Source organism: Eschrichtius robustus, chromosome 2, assembly GCF_028021215.1.
Source record: "Eschrichtius robustus isolate mEscRob2 chromosome 2, mEscRob2.pri, whole genome shotgun sequence".
In the NCBI taxonomy this organism is placed as follows: Eukaryota; Metazoa; Chordata; class Mammalia; order Artiodactyla; family Eschrichtiidae; genus Eschrichtius; species Eschrichtius robustus.
The window spans coordinates 115,718,007-115,745,197 of NC_090825.1; the positions used below are offsets into that span (position 1 = coordinate 115,718,007).

General features: G+C 40.3%; 1 protein-coding gene across 2 annotated transcripts; it reads right to left on the reverse strand.

Moving 5' to 3' along the window:
- Nucleotides 1-4,872: 4,872 nt before the first annotated feature.
- CDC25C (cell division cycle 25C) lies at nucleotides 4,873-27,174 on the reverse strand. Of its 2 annotated transcripts, none has more exons than XM_068535954.1 (15): nucleotides 26,943-27,174; nucleotides 26,322-26,531; nucleotides 25,525-25,619; nucleotides 24,769-24,814; nucleotides 22,908-22,941; nucleotides 22,703-22,792; nucleotides 21,668-21,736; nucleotides 18,975-19,133; nucleotides 10,322-10,474; nucleotides 9,272-9,373; nucleotides 8,195-8,257; nucleotides 6,827-6,925; nucleotides 6,157-6,290; nucleotides 5,658-5,769; nucleotides 4,873-5,457 (listed from the first exon to the last, which is right to left on the reverse strand). In XM_068535954.1, the coding sequence occupies exons 2-15, from the start codon at nucleotides 26,516-26,518 to the stop codon at nucleotides 5,308-5,310; spliced, it is 1,503 nt and encodes a 500-aa protein (XP_068392055.1). In that variant the 5' UTR covers nucleotides 26,519-26,531; nucleotides 26,943-27,174; the 3' UTR covers nucleotides 4,873-5,307. The 2 variants fall into 2 exon arrangements, with proteins under 2 accessions (XP_068392055.1, XP_068392054.1); XM_068535953.1 differs by having other exon boundaries at nucleotides 26,322-26,534.
- Between the last annotated feature and the right edge of the window lie 17 nt (nucleotides 27,175-27,191).

Genomic DNA, 27,191 nt, shown 5'->3' on the forward strand with positions numbered 1-27,191 from the left:
CTGGACAAAAGATCACTGAGAAAGGTGGCTAGAGAGACCATTTAGGAGCCTCATCATTTTCAGATGATGGTTAAGAGACCAAGCTACTCTACCAAGATTAAATACTTAGGAGAACCCAGGACTTCTACTCATAAAGATAAGGGTATTTATTAGACTAATTTATTGAGCTGATTCCCACCTGCTCCCAGGATAAAGACAGAGGCAGAATGACTTGGAAGAATGAGAACTAAATAGTACTTAGAGAAGATGGTAATGAAAGGAATTGGAGGGTTTCCTCCCCTAACCCTCCAGCCAAGCCCTCTCCTACTTCCACAGCCCACCTGGCAGAGGGCCAGGAGGGAGGGTACTGAGAAGTGCAATATAGACCTCTGAGATTTATTGGCTGCTGCTTCTGAATATGGCCATCCTGCTGTGGCCTCTGGGGGGCATTTGCCGATGTAATCAGCCCAGAAAGAGAGTCATTCCAGCCAGAGTGTAAATCACCCTTCACAAAGCTAGGGGAGAGACATGTGGTCCTAGATAAGGAAGGAGACTGATGTGGCCTCTTGTGCCCTTTTCTCCTTTCTCCTGCCCAGGGGGAGCTGATTCCTGAGCTGTAATGCACTTTAAATGGAGTTTATGCTTCATTTTAATCTATATCTGCCCTGCCAGTCTTACAGGAGAGCTGTGAAAGTGAACATCTGGCTCCTCAGCTTTTGTACAGGGCCTGTTTCCCCCTAGTTCCACCCTACCTCTGTGTACCTTTCCCAAGTCCTTCCCTCCAGTAAGATTAGAAAACCTGTGGCTGGGGAGCTGACAGCCCCCACTTTCCACTTCACTCTGGCAATAGTTTCAAAATGGGATTTACAAGGCAAAAGGTAACAATTTCAGGTGGTTGGGATGCTAGGAAAGGGTGCTATGAATCAACAAAGATGTGGGGTGTTCAAGGGGTGTCACTTCTGCTCGCTCTCTCCTTCAGCAACCAAGGCAAATCAAGTTTGGTGTAGGAGGGTAACTTTGGAAAAGGCATTTGCTCAGGGTACCTACTCAGTGGGTCTACTCAGTGCTCTCCCCATAAAATGGACCAGGAAGGCAGGAACAAGGTCAAGCCAATGGGCTGAAAGCAATACCCAATTCCACCTGTAAGAGGCCAGCTTCTTTTTGAGAGTAAATGAGATACTTGGAGCATACTTCGGTCTGGGCACTGCGGTGGAGAGCTTGACACCACTGGGCCTTTAATGAGGATTGGTAACCAAGGCTAGTGGAGGGTTGCGGAAGCCTCTGCAAATACATATGACTCCAAGACTAATATTGACAGATCCTCCAGCACACTGTCTCCCCACCAACCATGTCCTCTGTGACTTGCCAACACCTGCTAGATAAGCAGCATTGTCATTGGGAACCTTGTGGATAATGACAAATGAGCCAATCCTTTCCACAAAGATGTTACTCAGCCATCATTCAATTCAATAATGTCTTTTGAGATTGATTATGGGTTCAGCTTTGTGCCAGGTGCAGAAATGATTAAGACACAAACTGCCCTGGGAGGGCCTTGCAAACCACTGATTGGGGCTCAAAGGTCCAAAGACTCTGTACCTAACTCCACTTTCATTTGTAATCTTGGTTTTCTGCCTTCTATCAAGCCCTCTCTCACTGTTGAGCTTTAATTCCTGTTGCTATCCTTAGCTAATCCAGGGTGTTAGCAGTTTAGTGAAAAACAGTTAAGAGAAGAAGCTTTACAGACTACCTGGTTTCAAATGCCATTTCCAACACATGCTGGGTAATCTCGGGCATGTCACTTAATTTTTCTGTGCTTCAGTTTCTTCATCTGTAAAATGAATAGCAGCATTTACTTCATATAACCATTGCGAGGATTAAACAAGTATACACTGAGTAAAGGGTTTAGCTTAGTGCCTGGCACATAGTGAACACGGAATGATATCACCCCAGGAGGCAGGGAGGAGTTAATTGTTCTATGAACTCAGCCACCCCCTACCACCAGACCTACTGCTTTGGAGCTAAGGCTAGTTCTTCTTCCTTTTGCTGAATATACTAGTGGGCCAGAGTGCTTGTAGGGATGGGAACAAAAAGAATCATTTTCTACCTTGTCAGTTCCTTGAGGGCAGGAACTGTGCCATATTTGAATGCCTGTGGTACTTAGAATTGACATCCCTAGAGAGAAACTGGTGTTTCCCTAACATTTGCCTGAACTGAGTGGGGAAAGAAAATCGTCCACGCCTCCCACTTTATATGCCTGGTAAGGAAAGGGAAACGCTTCCCTCTCTGTAGCAGAGGTCAGCCAGGTCCTGGGGCTGAGAATCAAACAGGAAGCAGTATTCAGACCAAAAGGTTTCCATTCTTTATTACTTGACTTCATGATGAACGAATACCAGTCAGCGCAAGGACACCAGAGCAGAGCTAACCCCCTATATAGCCTCGTGTGGAGGTTCCTGGGCTGGGGTCTTAGTGTCTGCCCTTAGCCTCATTTCTCAAACCCCAGCAACCCTATGGCCCTGACTTCTCAAGAACCGACAATTGAGGCTCTTACACATGTAACACCTAATACAGTGCCAACTTAGAAAGACACGTTGTTCATTGATGAGGATTTGGTAACAGCAAAATCTATTAACAGTACAGACTCTGGAGCCATCTCGGCCTGGGTTCAAATCCCAATTCTGCCATTCATTAACTGTGGGATTTTAAACAAGTTACTTGGGCTTCCCTGGTGGCTCAGTGGTTAAGAATCCGCCTGCCAATGCAGGGGACACAGGTTCGAGCCCAGGTCCGGGAAGATCCCACATGCCGCGGAGCAACTAAGCCCGTGCACCACAACTACTGAGCCTGTGCTCTAGAGCCCGCGTGCCACAACTACTGAAGCCTGCGTGCCCAGAGCCCATGCTCCATAACAAGAGAAGCCACCGCAATGAGAAGCCTGCGCACCGCAACGAAGAGTAGCCCCCCGCCTCGCTGCAACTAGAGAAAGCCCGCGTGCAGCAACGAAAACCCAATGCAGCCAAAAATAAATAAATAAATAAATAAAATTTTTTTAAAAAAACAAGTTACTCAATCCCTCTGTTCCTCAATTTCTTTATTGGTAAAACATGCATAATAGTGAATACTTGCCTCAGGATTCTTGTGAAAATGAGTTTATATATATAAAATGAGTTCATGAAGTCTTGCATGCAGTAAACAACTGAAAAGTTGTTAGCTACTATTATTATTGTTCCTGAAAATAACATGAATTAAGTGATACGGTACCTATACAGTGGAAAGATATTACAAGACACTATATGGGAAAATGTTGCCTTTTAGGCAAATACCATTTTCCACAAAGTAGATAGCTGATTAAGCCCTAGTTTTATGTGTTGCAGCTCAGAATTTCCGTTTAAGATTACTGAAATGTGAACATTTGTGCACCAGTCTCTTCCCAGGTAATGACTTGCTTCTACCTTTTTGGGGAGAATTATCAGGAAATGATCCACTAGGGTAGGCAGTGAGTCAGGGACCCCTCGTCACACTTGGAAGTGGAGGTGCTTCCAGCAGTTTCCTGCTCAGGCAACTAGAAGTTCCTGCTTGGTGGTGGGAAGTGTGTGGAGTGGGACAGGGAAGCAGCATCTTTCCCTCAGCTATCTCCACCTAATGTAGCAGCAGCTTTTCTCTCCTTCCCCCCCCTGGCCCTTCTGAGCTCTGAGCTCAAGGGCTTAGGCAGAAGGTCAGAGAGGGAGCCTCCCTCTGGACAAGACAGGCTCCAGCTAGGAGTGGAGGCTGCAGGCTGCAGTGGCTGGCTTAGAGAATACAGCAGTGCCCTCTGCTGTGAGGCAAGCACGCAGCATTCCGGGAGAATAGCACTTGCGAACCTTGCAAAAATCAATCCAGTCACTCTGGCACACTGTTGGGCTGCCCTATGGCTAATGCCCTCCTTCCCTCCCACTCACTTTTAAAAAGTCTCCCTGCTCCAGAACCTGGGAAGATATCATTTTTGTCTCCATTCTGTCAGTCTAGGCTTCAGAGCCCTTTGTCCTTTTCTAGTCCTGAGCTATCACTACTACTAGGTTAATGCCAGAGAAGACAATGTTCAATTAATTCCACTGCCACCCAGGCCAGGTAGGGCTGTACCTTACTACATAGACAAAAGCCTACTCACCTTAAAGAGCTCTAAGATAGGAAAGCCTGGGATAATACTGAAAATGCAATTTAAAATATCTTTCTGAAGTCTAACTGATCTTGCTTGGTACTTTTCTTTTATTCCTATCTTCATATAGCACGGATCTCTACTTCCAACCATCCTAAATCCTAAACTTGTCTCTGTGAGACATGAAGTGGAGTGGAGAAAAAAACTTTGGAAAATGGGAAAAGTCAAAACTCCATTGAGGCTGTAGATAAGGAACCTTTTGAGCCCAACTCAGACCTATCCCTTGGCCTTAGAGAATGGCAATTATTTTGGTTTTCTGAGCCTTGATACCATTGAGTGTTGAGTCTGGGGCACACTTTTAGGCAACTCATACTATGGAATGGTCTAGGAAAGGAAAGCCTGGAACATTGCTAAAGAATTAAATTTAAAAGGTTTTCCTTAATTCCAGAGCTGTGGTTCTCAAGCCTTTCATGTATCAGAATCACCTGAAAAGGAGATTTTTAAAACCCAGATTTCTGGGCCCTAACCTCAGATGTTCTGATTTAGTAGGTCTGTAGTGGGCTGTGAAAATGTGCATTTCAGGCAAGTTCAGATGATGCTGATGGACCAGGGCCCAAACTTTGAGAACCATGGTCTGGAGAAAAGCACCTTGGCCTCAGCTATGAATAGAGATGGCTACATCTTTGTCCAAAGGAGTTTAATGTGGTGATTACTTCCTTATACACATCTTCTAGGAACAGACTGGGCCCACAATAGCATTTCTCATTCTTCAATGTTTATTTTCCCATTTTAAAAAAAAGGTGAGAGAGGGAAACGAAGAAGGAAAATATAGAGAAAGAAGATGGGCAACTCTCTCTTGCATAGCCAGAAGCCCACGGGGAAAAAGATGTGGCTGACCTCTGAGGAGACTCGAGCAGTTAGGAAGAGGAATGCAACAGCTCCCTGAAGCAACACAAATCTCTATGCAACCCAAGGCTCCAGCCTTACAGAGCCAGCTCCAGGACTTCCCACCAGCTAGCAGCTCTACTGACACCTAACCAGTCCCCAGGCCTGGGATTTCAGTAGTTTGGCAGCCTGTTGGTTTGCTGACATCTCTTAACATCTTGGGTTTAGCTGAATAGAAGATGGCCTCTTTCTGCTTAGGGTTTCTACAGTGTCTTTTGGTGAGTCCTAGGCAGCCAGTGGGTGAGCTGGTATCATGGGCTCACATCCTTCACCAGTAAGGCAATCTGTTCCTGCAGCTGCCGCTCCCCTTCCCATGCTTTGCTCTGGTTTCGACACCTCAGCAGCTCAGCCTTATGGTCCTGGTGATGCATAGGGCAGTAGCTCTGTGGTTCGCACAGCTCCTGAAAGGCAGGGGACAGAGTAAGGGATCCTCTTGATGCCTGCAGTCTGCCTACTAGGTATAATAGAGATGCTGCAAGTAGTGGCTAAGAAGGAGCAGCAGTTTCTTCTCAGAGGGCTTTGCAGGACCTGGGAGCTGCATGCTAAAGTAGGCTTCCCCGAGTTTGGGCTCCCCGGTTGCCCCATGTGCCCCATCCTTTACCATATATTCTGGAAAGAAGTCTCTGTAGCCCCCTTTGAGGATATACAGCTCTGGGTAGTACAGTGCAGGATACTGGTTCACAGCCCTGTCCTCTTGTCTCAGAGAGCGGTACCTTTAGAGAAAATCCAGGGATGGGTGGGGTGGAAAGAAGCGAGTTCAGGATTCCATGGGCTATTCACTGGGGAAGGGGAGGAAGAATAGACTTTTGCTAACCCTTAAAAGGAGCTCCAGATCTGTTTTTGCAAAACAAGGTCCAAGTGGCACCACTCTTTCTCCTTTGCTCCATTGGTACCTAATTCCCAATCCTTTTTCCTTCACTGCTTCAAACCTTTGAATTGTAGAAACCCCTTTCCTCCACCTCCTTAACATTCTTCAAACTTCAGTGGAAAGCATTCATTGATTCAGTCTCTGTCTGAACTGATCTGGGAAGGTTCCCTGGCTGTAAGTCCCTACTCAAGATCCATTTCCATCACCCACCCTACCCTGTGTAGACACTCACATTCGGGGACCCCTCTCTGAGGAGAATTCACAGTGGAACACAATGATTATTCTTTTCTGAGTATCCAACGGGACAATGGGTTTCTTCAGAAAGAAGTTATATAGTTCTTCTTGACTGTACAAGTTTAAAGCTCCCTGTAAAAGAATTTTATTAAGTATTTCCTTAAGGATCTGTGAACAGGGCCAACACTTAGAAATAACTGGAATACCATCTTGAAATATTTGGTTCAGGAAGGCTAGACTATAAGTATTTTCAGAAAGGCAATCTACCTGTATCTACCCCCAGGGCCTGGCATGGAGCTTGGTATGTAGTAGGTGCTCAATAAATGTTTATAGAATGGAACTGCCTGAAGTGTAGGGATCATTGTGAGGAATGTCTGTAAGCATTAAGTGTTTGCAAAGTGTTTCTCAGTCCTTGGATGAATGTTTTTACTTCCAGGTAGGAGCTCTTGGCTCCTATAGAAAAAAGGGAGATTGGTCTAAGAGGGAAAGGAAAAGTAAATTGCTCAAAGTACACAGAATTAGAACAGGAATGAGGACTAACAGCCTTGATGTGCTCCAAATGTATAATATCTGCCCTGGTTCTAGAGTTCACAGGACCCTTTGTCCAGACTTCTCAATAAAGAGCTATCCCCAGCCCCTTCCCTGCTAAGTCCTCAATGTAAGCTTACCTGGATGTGTCCTCCCAGGTACTCATATGGATAGCGGCAATCGATGATAAAAAATTTCTCTATCAGACCCTGGAACTTCCCCAAAAGCAAGGCAGCCACCTGCACAGAAACTATGATTGAATATCCTGCTTCTTCTGAGGGAGAGAAGAGCCAGTCACACAGTTCCTGATTTGCACAGCATTCCACTGTACACCCAGCCTCCAAAGTCCCCCTATGGTTGAAATATGGCAGTGATGCAGCCCCACCCCACATAAGAGGATAAAATAGGAAATGGCCTTTTTGGAGAACCAAAATAGCTGGTATTGCCAGGACATCAGGGAAAACCACACTCAGGCTACTTATTTGGAGGCAGGCATGGCTGCAGTCAGCCTCTGAGAAGATACCCAAGGACTTCTGTAAGGGCACAGGTAGCAGCTAGAGCTCCTGATTTTACAAGAAGAAATGAGAAGTGATTCCCCACCCACCGCTGTAAAACTAGAAAGCAAGTTTCCCGAAAGGGATATGGAAGGAAAGGGGTGATATCCAGAAGAGGAAACTTAAGCTTCGTGTAGTTATGTCAATTGGTTCAACCTTTCTGGGGGGGACTTTGTAAATACCTATAAAAATAAATGCAATTACACTTTCAACAATTTCTTTTCTAATGTCTTAAGTAAACAGAAAAGTACATAAAGATAGGGCACAATAATATTCATCTCACCATTGTTTCAGATTATCAAAATATTATGAATAACTTAAATACTCAACAAAAGGGGTTTAATTAAATAAATTAGACATTATCAGTATAACAGAATATTACATAGCCATTAAAAGGATAATATAGATATCTTTTTATTGCTATAGAAAGATGTTTACAATGTCTTACTAAGCTAATTGCAAAATTACATGTTTATTATGATCCTATTTTTGTAAAACTTATGCCAGAATAAAATGTGTAAGGCCATAAGGAAAGTATTACTAGTGCTTATTTCTGGTGGTGAGGTTATGGGTAGAGTGACCAAATAATTACTGCACAAACTGGGACACTTTTGAGAGTGAAAGAGAACACTATTAATAATTACCCTACACTAATAGGCATAACGGGATTGTAACATGTAAACCAGGATGTAAGTTCAGCCTAACTGGGTGATTTTTACTTTTTTCCTTTCCCCTTCCTCCTTCCTTCCTTTCTTTCATAACAATTATATATCATTTGTTTAATTAAAAACAAAGGTGCATATAAAGGAGAGTCCTTTAATACAGCTTCAGTTGAATAAAGAGCCTGTATGAGTGAACACAGAAATAAATACAAATGGAAGTGGGGATTTTAGGGACAGAACAGACCAGATGGTAGCTTATGTAACCAGTTACCATCTCCAGAAATCTGCTTACTGTTTCTGGGTTGACGTACTTCAGATCTTGGTGTCTCCCTGACACGGTCGGCAGCGCACATACCTAGAAATACCCAAGAGCTGAAATAACAGCAAGTTCTCTATGCCCAAATTTGAGATCATGACCCATATATTGTCCTTTCCAAATGACATTTAAAACCTCAGATGCCTTCAGAAATCAATGGTCTCTATAACGTGTATATGCAGCAATTTCATTTCTAAGAACTGATCCTAAGGAAATAATTACGGATGTGTACAAAGTTTCAGATTTAGCTACAAATATGTCCACCTTGGTATAGTCCATAAGGAAAAATTGTAGAAGTAAATATCCTACAAGAAAGGATTTATCAAGAAATTAAGGGCAGCCAAAAAAGAAAGAAAGAAAGAAGTACTGTGCTGCTATTAAAAGTGATGAAATGATGAAGCAGAACTGTTTATTGACATGAAAAGATGTTCCTGATACATCAAATGAGAGGGAATAAAAACCTCAACAGATCACAAAACAAACATGGAAAAACAAAAAATGTATTTGTGTACATGCATGTGTGTTTGCGAAAATACACAGAAAAAAGTCTGCAGGAATATACACCAAGAAAATATTAAATAAAAGCAATAATACTCTGACAAGATTTAGGGTAGATTTCATTTTCCATCTTTTCTGTAGTGACCAAGTATGATTTACATAATTTTAAAATATATTAAAAGAAAAAAAAAAGTAGAAAGCCTCATACTCGGGACTTCCCTGGCAGTCCAGTGGTTAAGACTCCGTGCTTCCACTGCAGGGGGGACGGGTTCGACCCCTGGTTGGGAAACTAAGATCCTGCATGCTGCACGGTACAGCCAAAAAAAAAAAAAAAAGCCTCTTATTTTCCCCACTGCTCTGGATATTCCCAGAATGAATAAGGAATCCTTTCTCATGAAAGGCTTAGGGCCTAGATCTACCACTACAGGACTTTCAGGTTATCAATGAGTACTTGGTGAAGATGCATGATTAATTAAACCTAGTGTCCTCTGCAAGCAGAGAAGATTCAGATCCAAAATACAGGATGAAATATAGGATTGGTGTAACCAAACTCACCTTGGAGAAATCACCAATCAGAGGCCCCTGGTTAGAATCTTCCTCCAGCATCTGAGTCATATTAATGTCACAGAGGGAGGCCATTTTCTTTATACCTAAGCCCTGAAGACAACAAGATTCCCCCCACCCCCAGTCCTCATGTTAAAGGTTTAAAAACCATGGGATGGAAGGAGTGGAGGGAGACATTAAAAATATGCATACTCTTTGATCTAATAATTCCACTTGTTTTACTAAGAAAATAAAGATATGTGCAAAGATTTGGCTGTAAGGATGTTTACAACAGAGAAAAATTACTAATAAATGATCAATAACAGGATCTTGACTAAACAAATCATATCCACACATTATAGATTACTATTAAGGAATAAAAAGTATGTTGTAAATTTCATTGACATGAAAATATGACATGATATCATTAAGTAGGTTAGAAAACATGTTCTTTATAATGCCACTTTAATAAAAGAAAAAACATATTTGCATTAAAAAAATGTCTGAAAGACTATACATCAAGTATTAACAGTAATTATCTCTGGCCTGTGGGATTATGGGCATTTTGCAATGGCTTCTTTTTGCTTATCTGCATTTTCCATTTTTCTGTAACGTCATACACTGATTTTATAAAATAGCCAAATGTATTGAGATTTTTTTAAAGGAGGTATAGGGGATGAGGGCTAAGTTTTTCAGAATTTGTTTTCCACCAAACAAGTGTGCTCTAGGATGCTACTTCTCTCAGAATGCATATAAAACAACAATAAATGTCCTTACCAATCAAAGTTCCCTTGTACTCTCTCAGATCTTAAAAAAGAGGGTTGGGAAGACAATACAATGACATCATTTCCAAAATTATAATATAATATAACATATTTATTATTAAATATTTTATATATGGATGCAGATGTAGAAAAGAAAACAGGAAGATGGAAAGAAGAGATAAAAGTAAAAGTAATGAGGAAGAAGACCAAAAGATATACTAAAGCAATCCCCATACCAGAAAAGTAGAGAAGACGAGATAGAAGATTAAAGAGCCTGTCTTCTTAAAAAATTTCTTACCTTCTTGAGCTCTTTGTGGCTAGAACAATACTTCTTTTTTACTTTATCTGGTATTGTGTTGTCCTTGAATTTTACCATCTGCTTCAGTCTTGGACTGTTCAAACTGTCTGGCAACGAAGAGGAGCGATACAGGCAGCTCCTGTTCACAGATGCCTGTTTGGAAATATGAAACCCCAAGGTTCTTACTCCTTAAAGTGTGTCTGCAGGCCAGCATTGTGAACATCTCCTGGGAGCTTGTTAGAAATGCAGAATCCCAGATGTTAGGCTTAGCCCCAGACCTGCTAAGTTAAAATTTGCACTCTAACAAGATGCCCAGGTGACTCCTAGGAACACTCAAGTTTGAGAACAATGCCCCAGGTAAGCAACCTGTCTTCCCCTCCTCATTAACATCTTTCTCCTCAGACTGCATGATGTTCCATCTCTCCTAGATGTTTTAAATCCAGCCAAATTCTCAACCTGACCATCTTATATATAACAATTCTTGTAGAAGAAAGCAAATGCAAGCTTAGTTCCTCCAGTCATATGATAGTTTCTCTATGGGATCCTAAGACCCTGACAATCAAAAAACAATTTTTTTTTTCCAGCTGTGTTGGGTCTTCTTTCTGCACGCGAGCTTTCTCTAATTGCGGTGAGTGTGGGCTACTCTTCGTTGCAGTGTGCAGGCTTCTCATTGCAGTGGCTTCTCTTGTTGCAGAGCACAGGCCCTAGGCGCACGGGCTTCAGTAGTTGCCGCACATGGGTTCAGTACTTGTGGCACGTGGGCCCTAGAGCACACAGGCTTCAGTAGCTGTGGCATGCAAACTCAGTAGTTGCGGTGCACGGGCTTCAGTAGTTGTGGCACGAGGGCTCAGTAGTTGTGGCTCGTGTGCTTTAGAGCACAGGATCAGTAATTGTGGCGCACGGACTTAATTGCTCTGCAGCATGTGGGATCTTCCCGGACCAGGGATCAAACCCATGTCCCTTCCATTGGCAGGCGGATTCTTAACCACTGCGCCACCAAGGAAGTCCAAGACCCTGACAATCAAGATTTAAGAACCCTGACAAAACTGAAGATGACAAGCCAAAAAAGTTAGCCTGGGTGAAAAAGTACTAAGAAGCAAGAGTATATAGTTGTCCCTTGGTATCTGTGAGAGACTGGTTCCAGGACTACTACAGATACCAAAATCTAGAGGCGCTCAAGTCCCTTACTTAAAACTATGTAGTATCTGTATATAATCTACGAACATCCTCCTGTATACTGTATTTTATTTATTTATTTTTTGGCCACGCTGCGCGGCATGTGGGATCTTAGTTCCCTGACCAGGGGTCGAACCCATGCCCCCTGCAGTGGAAGTGTGGAGTCTTAACCACTGAACCGCCAGGGAAGTCCCTCCTGTATATTTTAAATCATCTCTAGATTATAATACAGCTAATACCTATACCTATACCTAATACCTATAATACCTAATACAATGTAAATGTTATGTAACTAGTTTCCTGTGTGGGCAAATTCAAGCTTACTTTTTGGAACTTTCTGGGGAAAAATTTTTTTTTTTTTTAATATTTTCAATCTGTGGAGTGAGAGAGAAAAAATGTCATTCAGCCTTCTAGGAGGGGATGAATGGGGAAGAAATATAGCAAAATAAGCAGCATGCAAGGGAAACGAAAACACTAGAATCTAATATCAGGATGACCATTATAGGATTGAAACTATGAAGCCCATCAGGAAAAAAATAGATTAAATACCATGAAGAACTAGTCTTGGGAGTTGCTGGCCCAGGAATAGACTAAATACAGGAGGATGGACTAATTGTCTCTTTGAAAGGCATGATAGGTGTGTTATATACCCAGAGGCAGGGGGATATATTAAAAGACCTCTGATGGCAAGTTTCAACTAATCCAAGATTCTTATCCTCTGTTTCCTTCTTTATACACTCACCTCACTAATTGCCATGGATTGATTTAGGAGGGTGCTAGACCTCCTAAATAAGAGATAAGAGAGCCAAAATTAGAACACACATTGATAGTAAATGGTTTCTAGGAGAAGAAAATATGAACATCAGTATTTTACTTTACAATAACTATATCTACACGACAGTGTTTGTCACACCCATGGTCCTAAGGAAAACTCCATTGTTCATGGTACCAGTTGAAGGTACAGTTCACATTTGATATACCAACATTCTATAACTACCTTTTCCCTTGGACCCCTGCCAGTCATCTCCCTATGTCTCCACAACCCTACTCCAAGCCACTGGTGACTGGACCATATTGCTGACTGAACACTCCTATTTAGTGGTCAAGAATATGTAAACATAACCTGGGCCAATCAGGTTCCCTCTCTGGGAGTCTAACTTGGAAAATATCAAAATAATTAGGCAGCAGCAGAAGCCAAAGCTTTATTAAAAGGAAGAAGCGGGCTTCCCTGGTGGCACAGTGGTTGAGAATCTGCCTGCCAATGCAGGGGACACGGGTTCGAGCCCTGGTCTGGGAAGATCCCACATGCCGCGGAGCAACTGGGCCCGTGAGCCACAACTACTGAGCCTGAGCGTCCGGAGCCTGTGCTCCGCAACAAGAGAGGCCGCGATAGTGAGAGGCCCACGCACCGCGATGAAGAGTGGCCCCCACTCGCCGCAACTGGAGAAAGCCCTCACACAGAAATGAAGACCCAACACAGCCAAAAATAAAAATAATAAATAAATAATAAATTAAAAATTTTAAAAAATAAAAAAATTTTAAAAAAAGGAGGAAGCCAAGAGATATAGTCAAGGCCATGATGCCAATGATGAATGGATGGATGAACCAAAGGTACGGTGGTAGAGGAAATGTGGTGAAGAACTGAGGAGCAGGCTACCCAGCCTCCATGACAGACTTCCCTTCATGTAACTTCAGTTTTGCCCTGAGAAGAATGCAGGAGGAAGCCAGATCAGAATTTCAAATTTGCTGGCCTTAGTGCAATCTTTGTTTCTTTTAACCAAAAGAGCCTCTCTAGAACACACTGTAATTGTTAAGCTAAGGGTTCATTTTAAAGAGTTTGAATTAATTATCTACTAAGTGAAATGTATCCATTTATTAGCATTACATCTAAGAAATCTTTGCCTAACACAAGGTCACAAACATTTTTCTCCTATGTTTTTTCCTTCAGTTGTTTTACAGTTTTAGGTTTTATATTTAGGCCCATGATCCATTTTGTGCTAATTTCTATATATGGTGTGAAGTATAGATTGAAGTTTTTGTTTTTGTTTTTGTTTTTCAGATGGATTTTCAATTGCTCCAGCACAACTTGTTGAAAAGACTATGCCTTCTCCATTTAATTGCTTTTGTGTCTTGGTTTATTATCAATTGACCATATATGCATGGGTCTATTTCTCGAATCTCTATTCTGTTGCACTGAAGCTTTACGTTTTTGGTAGCTATTATGATGGTGATAACGAAGGTGATAAACATCTCTTTGGGTTTCATATTGTCCAAGGACAAGAAGCCAGAAATAAACGAGAGCAAAAAACTACTTTAACAAACAGAAACAGCCACTACTGTTTTGACAGATACTTTCCAATACATTTATATAAAAACAAATGGCAACTTATTGCAAGGAGTATAAGTGCTAGGTCATAGAGGAATGATGATGATGATACTTTAGATTTGTCTAGCCAGTTAGAAGTTTCCCAGTTACCAGAAGCTGGTGAGGGGAGATCCCAGGACCAGCTGTCTTAGATCTACCAACTAATGGCTTTCATTGTTTAAGGAATCAATGAACACTTTCCAAATCTGGGAGTTTTAGAGCATTGCAAAGGCCAGAAAGAAGAAAAGTTCAATTCTACTTGCAAATTTTATAAAAAGGTCAAATTGGATAATTATTACTTTGTAAACTGAGGAGGCATCATCATTTCCTCATGGCTTACATGCTCTTCAGCACACAGTCTTGGCTTCTGTCTGTACCACTCTACTGCTCTTGTCAAGGCTATCAACAATCTTCTTGTTGTCACATCAGACAGTCACTTCTTTAGCCATGTATCATCCTGAAGCTCACAGTGCCTTCCACTGACTTGGCTAATCCCTTATTTAGCTTCAATGGCACAGCCTAGTTTCTTAGTTTAGTTCTAGTATAGACAACTGTTTACTAAAAGAACTGTGATGCTTCTACCTCTCTGTTGCTCCTTCTCAGTCTTCTTTGTCAAGCTTCCTCACCTACCAAACCTCTAACAGATGCTGGATTCAGGGCAAGGACCTGGCCCTTTTTTAATCTCCTCACTCTTGCCATAGGTGATTTTTTTCTACCCATGAATTTAAACTTTCCCTCTATGCTGATGACTCCCAAATTTTTCTCTCAAGACTTCTGCTCTTACTTCCAGACTTCCACATTCACATACCTGTTTGACAATTTTTAAGTACGTACCAGATGACATAGCAGTGAATCAGAGAGTAGAAGAGACAAACAAATAAATATACTCTGTACTTTCATGTTGTGAAAAGTGCTGTAAGTAAAAAATAAAGAAGGATAAAAGATAGGAAAAATATTGGGGTTAGAAGTTTGTCGGGAAAGGCCTTTCTGTTAAGGTGACATATGTGGAGATAAGAGACCGAAATGAGGGAGAAAATCATGTTTGTCCAGGGGAAGAGTGTTTCAGGCTGAAGGAACAACAAATGCCCTGGTGAGAATAGCAAGGCCAGTGATGGCCGCATTTAGTATGGTTCCATTTTTAGAAAGCTCAAAAGCTGAAGCAATACTATAAACCAACTAGATCTAACAGACATCTATAGAATACTGTACCCAACAAGAGTAGAATATACATTCTTCTCTAATACACATGGAACATTCTCCAGGATAGACCACATACTAGGACATAAAAAAAAGCCTCAATAAATTTTAAAGGATTGAAGTGATACAAAGTATGTTCTCTGATCACAATCGAATAGTTAGAAATTTATAATAGAAAAAAACCTGGAAAACTCACAAATATGTAGAAATTAACACACTCCTAAATAACCAGTGGGTCAAAAAAGATCACAAGGGAAATCAGAAAATACTTTGAGATGAATGAGAATGAAGATATAACATACAAAAACTTAGGTAAAAATGCAGCTAAACCAGTGCTTAGAAGAAATTTATAGCTGTAAATATCTATAATAAAAAAGAAGGAAGAATTCAAGTCAATGACCTAACCTCCACTAAAGAAGAAAGTAAATCCAAAGCAAGCAGAAGGAAGGAAATAAGACAGATTAGAGCAAAACTCAGTGAAGTAGAGAACAGAAAAACAAGAGAAAAACAACACAACCAAAAGTTGGTTCTTTGAAAAAATCAACAAAATTGATAAACCTTTAGCTAGACTGACCAAGAAAAAAAGAGAAAATACTCAAATTACTAAAATCACAAATGAAAGACAAGACATTACAACCAATCATATAGAGTTTTAAAAACATCATAATGGGGACTTCCCTGGTGGTCCACTAGGTAAGACTCTGTGCTCCCAATGCAGGGTGCGCAGGTTTGATCCCTGGTTGGGGAACTAGATCCTGAACACATGCCGCAACTAAGAGCCTGCATGCCGCAACTAAAAGATCCCACATGCCTCAACTAAGACCTGGTTCAGCCAAAATAAATAAATAAATTAATTAATTTTAGAAAATCATAATGGTATACTATGAACAATTATATTCTAATGAATGAGAAAACTTAGATTAAATGGGAAAATTCCTAAAAAGACAAAAACTATTGTCAAGAAAAAAACCAGAAAATCTGACTAGACCTGCAAAAAATAAAGAGATTAAATTAGTAATTTTAAAACTTCTCACAGGGACTTCCCTGGAGGTCCAGTAGTTAAGACTCCACGTTTCCACTGCAGGCAGCATGGGTTCAATCCCTGGTTAGGGAACTAAGATCTCACATGCCACGCGGCGCAGCCAAAAAATAAAATAAAATAATTAAAAACAACAACGACAAAAAAAAACTTCTCACAAAGAAAAGCTCAGGGACTTCCCTGGTGGCCCAGTGGTTAAGAATCCTCCTGCCAAATTGAAGGAGAAAAACCATATGATCATCTCAACAGATGCAGAGAAAGCTTTTGACAAAATTCAACACCCATTTATGATAAAAACCCTCCAGAAAGTAGGCATAGAGGGAAACTTCCTCAACATAATAAAGGCCATATATGACAAACCCACAGCCAACATTGTCCTCAATGGTGAAAAACTGAAACCATTTCCACTAAGATCAGTAACAAGACAAGGTTGCCCACTCTCACCACTATTATTCAACATAGTTTTGGAAGTTTTAGCCACAGCAATCAGAGAAGAAAAAGAAATAAAAAGAATCCAAATCGGAAAAGAAGAAGTAAAGCTGTCACTGTTTGCAGATGACATGATACTATACATAGAGAATCCTAAAGATGCTACCAGAAAACTACTAGAGCTAATCAATGAACTTGGTAAAGTAGCAGGATACAAAATTAATGCACAGAAATCTCTTGCATTCCTATACACTAATGATGAAAAATCTGAAAGTGAAATTAAGAAAACACTCCCATTTACCACTGCAACAAAAAGAATAAAATATCTAGGAATAAACCTACCTAAGGAGACAAAAGACCTGTAGGCAGAAAATTATAAGACACTGATGAAAGAAATTAAAGATGATACAAATAGATGGAGAGATATACCATGTTCTTGGATTGGAAGAATCAACATTGTGAAAATGACTATACTACCCAAAGCAATCCACAGATTCAATGCAATCCCTATCAAACTACCAGTGGCATTTTTCACAGAACTAGAACAAAAAATTTCACAATTTGTATGGAAACACAAAAGACCCCGAATAGCTAAAGCAATCTTGAGAAAGAAAAACGGAGCTGGAGGAATCAGGCTCCCGGACTTCAGACTATACTACAAAACTACAGTAATCAAGACAGTATGGTACCGGTACAATAAAAGAAATATAGATCAATGGAACAGGATAGAAAGCCCAGAGATAAACCCACACACATATGGTCACCTTATCTTTGATAAAGGAGGCAAGAATATACAGTGGAGAAAAGACAGTCTCTTCAATAAGTGGTGCTGGGAAAACTGGACAGCTACATATAAAAGAATGAAATTAGAACACTCCCTAACACCATACACAAAAATAAACTCAAAATGGATTAAAGACCTAAATGTAAGGCCAGACACTATCAACTCTTAGAGGAAAACATAGGCAGAACACTCTATGACATAAATCACAGAAAGATCCTTTTTGACCCACCTCCTAGAGAAATGGAAATAAAAACAAAAATAAACAAATGGGACCTAATGAAACTTAAAAGCTTTTGTACAGCAAAGAAAACCATTAACAAGACGAAAAGACAACCCTCAGAATGGGAGAAAATATTTGCAAATGAAGCAACAGACAAAGGATTAATCTCCAAAATTTACAAGCAGCTCATGCAGCTCAATATCAAAAAAACAAAAACCCAATCCAAAAATGGGCAGAAGACCTAAACAGACATTTCTCCAAAGAAGATATACAGATTGCCAACAAACACATGAAAGAATGCTCAACATCATTAATCATTAGAGAAATGCAAATCAAAACTACAATGAGATATCATCTCACACCGGTCAGAATGGCCATCATCAAAAAATCTACAAACAATAAATGCTGGAGAGGGTGTGGAGAAAAGGGAACCCTCCTGCACTGTTGGTGGGAATGTAAATTGATACAGCCACTATGGAGAACAGTATTGAAGGAGAACTACCATACGACCCAGTAATCCCACTGCTGGGCATATACCCTGAGAAAACCATAATTCAAAAAGAGTCATGTACCAACATGTTCATTGCAGCTCTATTTACAATAGCCAGGACATGGAAGCAACCTAAGTGTCCATCAACAGATGAATGGATAAAGAAGATGTGGCACATATATACAATGGAATATTACTCAGCCATAAAAAGAAACGAAATTGAGTTATCTGTAGTGAGGTGGATGGACCTAGAGTCTGTCATACAGAGTGAAGTAAGTCAGAAAGAGAAAAACAAATACCGTATGCTAACACATATATATGGAATCTAAAAAAAAAAAAAAAAAGAAGGTCATGAAGAACCTAGGGGCAAGACAGGAATAAAGACACAGACCTACTAGAGAATGGACTTGAGGATACGGGGAGGGGGAAGGGTAAGCTGTGACAAAGTGAGAGAGTGGCATGGACATATATACACTACCAAATGTAAAATAGATAGCTAGTGGGAAGCAGCCGCATAGCACAGGGAGATCAGCTCGGTGCTTTGTGACCCCCTAGAGGGGTGGGATAGGGAGGGAAAGAATCCTCCTGCCAATGCAGGGCACACGGGTTTGAGCTCTGGTCCGTAAGATCCTACATGTCACGGAGCAACTAAGCCCGTGCGCCACAACTACCGAGCCTGCACTCTCGAGCCTGCGAGCCACAACTACTGAGCCTGCGTGCCACAGCTACTGAAGCCCACGCACCTAGAGCCCATGCTCTGCAACAAGAGAAGCCACCCAATGAGAAGCCCAAGCACACAACGAAGAGTAGCCCCCGCTCGCCACAACTAGAGAAAGCTCATGCACAGGAACGAAGACCCAACGCAGCCACAAACAAACAAACAAATTAATTAATTAATTAAAAAGAATGAAGGAATTTGAAAAACGCAAAGACACCATCAGAGAGTACTTTACCTTGGCCTCTTCTTGATCTTCCAGAGAAAACTCCATCAACTCATCTGAAATCTCCTCTGTCTGGTTTTCTCCTAGCTCTGGATTTTTATCTAATTTTGAAACTGTAGTAATGGAACTGTCCAGATGTTTCATTTCACTTTCCACCAAGTTTCCATTGTCCTATGAATTATATTGACAATATTAAAAACTATCCAGGACCCTTACCTTACATCATATACAGATATTAACTCAAAATGAATCAAAGACCTAAATGTAAGAGCTAAAACTATAAAACTCTTAGAAGAAAATAGGAGGAAAGCTTTACAGTCTTGGATTTGGCAATGATTTCTTGGATATTACACAAAACCACAAGCAACAAAAGAAAAAATAGATAAACTGGACTTCATCAAAATTAAAAACTTTTGTGCATTGAAGAATACTATCAAAAAAGTGAAAAGGCAACCCATAGGATAAAATATTTGCAAATCACATGAATACTATCAAAAAAGTGAATAGGATAAAATATTTGCAAATCACATATAAGGGATTAATATTCAGAATATATAAAGAACTCCTACAACTCAACAACAATAGCAACAATAACAACAATAGCAACAATAACAACAGAAGCAAACAGGACTTGAATAGACATTTCTCCACAGATATACAAATGACCAATCAGCACATGAAAAGATACACAACATAACTAGTCATTAGGGAAATGCAAATCAAAACCACAATGAGATACTACTTTGCACCCATTAGGATAGCTACTATTAAACAAACAAACAAACAAAAAACCCCAGAAAATAACAAGTGTTGGCAAGGATATGGAGAAATTGGAACCCTTGTACATTGCTGTGGGAAATGTCAAATGGTGCAGCCGCTATGGATAACGGTATGGTGGTTCCCCAAAAAAATCAAACATAGAATTACCGTATATGAGCAGTAATTCCATTTCTTGGTATATACCCCAAAGAATGAAAGCAGGGGTTTGAAGATATTTTTATACGAATGTTCACAGCAGCATTATTCACAATAGCCAAAAGGTGTAAACAACTCAAATGTCCATCAACAGATTAATGAATAAACAAAATGCAGTATATTCATACGATGGAATATTATCCAGCCATAAAAAGGAATGAAATTCTGATGCATGCTACAATATGGATGAACCTTGAAGACATTATGCTAAGTGAGATAAGCCAGAAACAAAAGGACAAATATTATATGATTCTACTTACATGAAGTACCTAGAGTAGTCAAATTCACAGAGACAGAAAAGAGACTAGAGGTTACCAGAGGGAGAAAAGCGCAGTTATTATTTAATGGGTAGACAGCTTCTGTTTTGAAGGATGAAAAAATTCTGAAATGGATAGTGCTGATAGTTGTACAACATTGTGAACGTACTTAATGCCACTGGGTTGTACACAAAAATATGGTTTAGATGGTAAATGTTATGTATATTTTACTACATTAAAAAAAAAATCACACACGCGTATACAGAAGACTATCTAGTAATTTACCATGCTCCAAGTCTTCCCCTACTCCAAGAAATCAAAAATCTGAAACATGATCAACTTTATCTACTTAGCATGGGATATGTTAAAATGGCTTTCCCAAAGGGTTGAGATTAGAATCCAAATCTCTGGAGTATCTTAAGTCCATAGTCTATTAAAAACAAGTGATGCTGTACACCTGAAACTAACACAACCTTGTAAATCAACTGTACTTCAATTTAAAAAAAAAAGAAAAAAATCACAACAAGTGAGTGCCTGGGTAACTTAAGACTCCAGTAGCAAAATGGACAAAGGACACAATCATTCACTAGAGAAAATATACATGGCTAACAGTCACATGAAATCATTACTAATTATTTTTAACATAAAATAAAACATTTTACCCATCTAATTAGCAATTTTTTTAAGTGATAACAAATTATCCAAATGAGCCATGGATTGCTCCTGAAAATGTAAATTCTTAGAACTTTTTTTGGAAAGAAATTTGGCAATATGTATCAAAAATCTTAAAAATATTTAAACCTTTTAATCCAGTAATTATGTGTCTTGGTACTAATCCTAAATAAAAAAATTTTAAACATAGGCAAAAATTTGTGCTCAAGAACTTACATGATAGCATTATTTGTAAAAGCAAAATATGGATACTCCTAAGTGTCCAACAATCGGGAAGTATTGTACCTAGGTGTTAGAATAAAAGCATCCCTTAAAAAGTAATGTTTACTAAGAGTTTTAATATTAACTTAAAATAACAGGATATGAAGTTATATATATGATATGACCTCAACTTTGTAAAACTGTACACATGGTTAAAAGATTGAAAGAAATTAGGTAAAATGTTAATAGTGGTTTTTCTCTATGAGGTAGCTATTTTTTATATTTTACTATATTTTTATACCATTTTCACAAGGGGCACATAGTACTTTTAAAATCGGGGGTGGGGGGGTGGGCGGAAACACTTAAAGAATAAAGGGGAAATTTTTTAAAAGGCCTAAGAATTTTTTCTTCTCCTTAAACTTAAATGAATAAAAAGATCAGAGGACATCTCCTCCCTTTCCCTCCTCAAAGGTTGCTTCTCCAACTCCTTTTCTCACCCAAGTCAGCTTTGAAAAATTCAAAGGGGCATAAATCCAGATCTATCATCCTCTACCCCACAATACCTCGGTAGACTCTTGAGGAAGATGTCCAGTGACTCACCAGTAGAAAAAGAGGAGACCTCAGGTTCCTGGGTACCCACCACTCCAAGGGCTCTGAAGTGCTGTTTTCCTGCATAAGAAAAACTACATTGGCTGGAGGAAGAGAAGTGTCAGCAGACCCTGCCAAAAACATTTCATCTGATGAAGCCATGAATAATCCTTACGAAACACAGTATATGTAACCAAGGTTGACCACGTACTGTGAAAATACAAATTATGGTTTGGATTTGTTATGGTGTGTAGATCTGCTCTGGAGGGTACTAATTTTATGATCACAAGCCAAAGGAAGGGAGGAAAAAGGGAGCCTGGCAGGGGAAGGAATGATGAGATTTTTAAAAAGTGATTATAAAGGGAGATTAGAAGGACTGTAATCCAAGAAAAAGCTGATTAGAACAGCCAAAAACATGGGCATAACTTAAGCAATGTGAGCAAAGAAGAACAGCAGCTATCTTTTATAGATACTGACCTGGGGGAAAGGATGGGAGGCGGGGAAAAGAAAAATGATGGCTAGAAAATGGGATTAGTTGAAGGGATTAGTTAGAGAATTATCTTAGCGATTAGGTAGCTTTGCAGAGGCCAGTTTCAACTTGGAACTGAAGGATGGTCTGAGACTCAGACAAAAAAGGACAATGACTTCCTCAGAATAGGGGCTAAGAAGCTGGGCTAAGGGGGAAATAAGAAGAAATTAAGAAACCTAGACTTATATATGAAGCCATGCAAAGAATATGTGAACAAGTTATGTAAGTTATCCCTATCTGTTTAAAAAAAAAAAAAGTCCTAAATTCCTTACACTGCAATCAACTGAACGTGAGTAATAATGATGACCTGCTGTGGAAGACTTGGAGCTAGGATCAAACTTTAAAGGGTAAAAACAAAACAAACCATAAAGAATTTTTTTTCCATAGTGATGCAATTTGCTTGTCTAGCATACTGAGGCACAAACAGCTCTAGGTCTCATAATGATACTGATGAGTTAGTTGCTCCACTCAAAGGAAGAAAACTGCTAATGGATCTAGGTTTCCATTAAAACACTCACATTCTCTTTATTTGCGGATGAGCTACATATTGCATCTTTCTTCCTGTGGCCATGGTCCAAAGCATTCGGAGTGCTACAAAGCAGCTGTGCCTACAAGAGATTGTTTTTTGAGAACATTCAGCATCCTTAAGCCACAGGTAAGCTGGAAGCCCTCTGCTTCCCACCTGACAAACAAACTCAGACCCAAGAAAGATGAGTTACTCACTGGGCTGCATTTTACAAGGTGTTGGTGATAATTCCTGTAGATAAAAAAAACTGCCAGTCAGTTAAACCCCAAATAGGATTTGGTTATTCTTCAGTGGCTTGGGACATCCCACTTTTCCTTTCTTCCATTCTAGGAGACCTGTACTTAGTTGATATGTCTCTTCCAATAACAATATGTAGGGTGTTCTCTGTGGTAAATATCAAGACATTGAGTGACATCCTGGGGATAAGGACCTCATTTCACTGGCATAACCATATATATAGATATGCATCAAAGATGATGAGTTTGTCCTACATCTTATGCAGACATAATTTACAATTTACTAATTTTTCAGCATTGACTCTTGGGAGTTAATATTTATTTTTTTATGAATTTCTATCCTCCTTTTCCAGATTTTATCTAGTTTACCTGGGTTAGGACATATAAACAATTCAAAGAAAATACAGGCAATATAAAGTAAAAATTTCACATGTATTGATTAAAAATACTCATGGAAAGCCTTCCCTAGTGCATGAAAGTGGCACCTAATTCATCTAAACATCGAAGAATAATACTATAAAAAGATTAAAACAGTCAAATGGAAAATTTATGATAAATTTAATAAGTTGAATTAAAATTACTTTTCAGTCCTGAGTACTCTCTGATTGAACATTTAAAGATCTCCAACACGGGACTTCCCTGGTGGCTCAGTGGTTAAGAATCCGCCTGCCAATTCAGGGGGCACGGGTTTGATCCCTGGTCTGGGAAGATCCCACATGCCGCGGAACAACAGAGCCTGTGCGCCACAACTACTGAGCCCGCGTGCCACAGCTACCGAAGCCCATGAGCCTAGAGCCCGTGCTCCACAACAAGAGAAGCCACCGCAATGAGAAGCCCGTGCACCACAACAAAGAGTAGCCCCTACTCGCCGCAACTAGAGAAAGCCCGCGTGCAGCAACGAAGACCCAACGCAGCCAAAAGTTAATTAATTAATTAATAGATTAATTTAAAAAATCTCCAACAAAGAATCTTCAACAGTAATAATAATAAATATTATAAAATGTATGGTATGCATTAGGTACACATTTTCATTTAATCCTCACAGCAGCCATTTATGTAAAGTGCTATTATTATCTCCATTATTATTATTTCTTTATTACAAAAAAAGAAACTGAGGTCCCTTGAAATTAAGAAACTTGTCAGAGTCAGCTGGTGAAGTAGTAGTAAGCCACTGGAATCCAGACACTCTGATTCCAGAGCCTGCACTCTGCACTTTCAACCACTAAGATATATATACTCCGTCTAAATGCAGTATACCATTCTCCTCCATTCTAAAGACAATACTGGGGCTTCCCTGGTGGCGCAGTGGTTGAGAATCTGCCTGCCAATGCAGGGGACACGGGTTCGAGCCCTGGTCTGGGAAGATCCCACATGCCGAGGAGCAACTGGGCCCGTGAGCCACAACTACTGAGCCTGCGCATCTGGAGCCTGTGCTCCACAACAGGAGAGGCCGCGATAGTGAGTGGCCCGCGCACCGCAATGAAGAGTGACCCCCGCTCGCCGCAACTAGAGAAAGCCCTCGCACAGAAACGAAGACCCAACACAGCTAAAATAAATAAATAAATAAATTTATTTTAAAAGTAAATAAATAAATAAAGACAATACTGATTGTATGTGATGGTTAAAATGAATAGCCTTCATTTTCACAACACAATTTAGATCTTGGAAACTTAAAGACATTTCAAGGGAAGAATCTAGGCCTCCAAGCCCACTTACATCTAAAGTGAAACATTCTCTACTCTACAGAGTCTGCATAGGATAAAATCCCCAGGCCAGTGCTGAAAAGGCTTTAGCATGGGGTTCATTTCGCAAAAGAACTTACATCCCAGCTAACTGTATTTCCTCAGGTCCTGTAGAATCCAAGTGACCTGCAATCAGATGTGAAGAGTTACTCTTGTCCATGCATTTTGTCTTTCCTTCTCATTTTCTTCATTACCGGTGGGCCATATTAATTTCAAAAGCTGGCCTTGTGAACACAAAGGCTCTTGATAGGTACCAGTTTCATGGTACAAGGTACCATGGTATAAGGTACAAGTTCATGGAAACTTAAGAATTTACATGTGTCACTGAAAGAAAAAATTCTGAGAAGCAGTGCATTATGCTAACCTACAGAGATTTTTTCCATGAGTAGAAAGGAAAGCTTATCACTCAGGAAATGTGAAATCAGAACAAATACTAAAATGGTTGACTAGTAAAACACATTCCTTTGGGGTACACACCCTATAAAAACACATAAGAATTAGCTGACAAAGTATTTCTTTATGTTGGTTTCTTTGCCTCTGCTGAGATTAGACTAGGGCATAAAACTTTTCACCTTTAACTACCACTTTCATTCCCACAATCAGTCAACAAAATATTCCTTCTTGTCTAACTTTCTCAATGCAAAGTGACTCCTATTGGGGTCAATTCTCTTCCCATTGGCTGAATCATTCTCCTCAAAAATCCTCTAGGTACTCAAAGAATTCCATCTTCAAGGCTCTCTATTTACTTTTACCACCTTCCATCTCTATCCTACTACTTTGTCCTCACCCCTAACAGTTATTCCTTCCCTTGAGGCTTTTACCTCCCTTTTCCCTACCAGTTTCATCAAGGTCTGAAGAAGTGGTAAACTGAGTGGCAGACATCTCCCCGCTGCTAAGATTCGAAAGATTAAGGCAACGTTTTGGGGTTTCTCTGTTGAGACATAATAATACATCAAGATTCCCATTAGGTTGTAATATCCTTAAAAGGCAAAGATCACATTATCCTCTTCATTTGAAACACCCCTCAATGACTACCACATAATCTGAGCAGTGTCCAAATAAAGCTAATTGTTTTTTGGAAATATTTCAGATTAGGCTGAGAAAAATCTCCCACCTTTTCTCTACTCTAATAATCTGTACCTCATTTTCTCCTCACTAACATATTGAGGCAAGGTAATTTTTAAAAATTGGCTGAGGTGGGTCTTGACCACACATCTTTTGCCCTGAGCAACATAACAACACAGATTTGATTTCTCCCTGGAGTCTCCAGTACTACTCTGATTCTCCAACTTTGTTGGCTAGCTGACACATCAGGGCATGGCATGTCCAGAATTTGAAGTACAGTAACATTAACGTTAACAGTAGTACTAATAAAGTGGAAACTCATATAATGCAATAAAGTTTTCAAAGACTTTTCCCAGACATCACATCATTTGATTCTCACAAGATCCTAGTAAGATAGTAAGATATTATGTCACAGAAAAGAAGCCTGAGACTCAAAACGGTCACATGGCTAGTCAAGGGCAGAGCTAAGACTTAAACCCTGATCTCTGAGCCAGGATAATTTTTAAAAACCCAAAAACTGTTTAGAAGAGCAAAGGAGATAAGGTGTGAAAAGAAAAAGTGGATTTACCCGGACAAGATGCTTAGGTTTGCAGAATCACCAAAAAGTTTCTTCTCCACTGGAGTTCTAGGGAGATCTGAACTGATGGAAAAGGAAGTCTCTCTCTCCAGGAGCAGGTTTAATATCTTCCTCTGATTGGACCTAAAACTAGGTCCTGAGCCAGGGCTTCCCTCCTCTCTTGTAGATGAAAAGAATTCTGCAGACATGGTCTCCGAGTTCCTACTAAGAAAAAATAAAACCTAGCTAAGAGAGGGAGAACGTCATCTACACAGGTACATCACAGATGGTCTAGCTGTCAGAACCTCCTCCACCCTTTCCAGCAGCGACCAAGCGGATCAATATTGAAGGAGGGGGCATTCCTAAACGGTGAACCACATCTTGGCTTGAAGGTTAAATAGCACTTGCCCGAAGGGGCTTGGCCTTTCCAGCGGAACCTGAACTTACCGAAAGGCAACCTCAGGATCTTAAAAGATGGAATGAAAAGAGGACCTGGACTTGTTAGGGGCCACACAGCTCGTGACTCCTGACAGGAAGGAACTCAGGTCTCCTAACTCGCGATAATGCCTGTTTTGTCCCCCTAACCTCTGTTTGCGAGGCCCGTGATTCCAAGGAGGACACAGCTCGGCTTACCTCAGGTTTGAGTCTGAGACTTGCCTTCAGGAGGAAGAGAAGTAGGCGGGGAATCACACACAAGCGAAGACTCTAGCAGAATTCAAGGAAATCTGGTGAAAGGAGGCGATTTAACCAGACGACAGCTATGCCTCTCGACCAGATAGGCCGGAGTCTGGCTTCTCCGCTTCTCTCAGCGGACTGTCGAAGTTACAGCCTCAGAGCAAGATCAACAGCCATAGGCCTTGACCATTCAAACCTTCCGCCCTC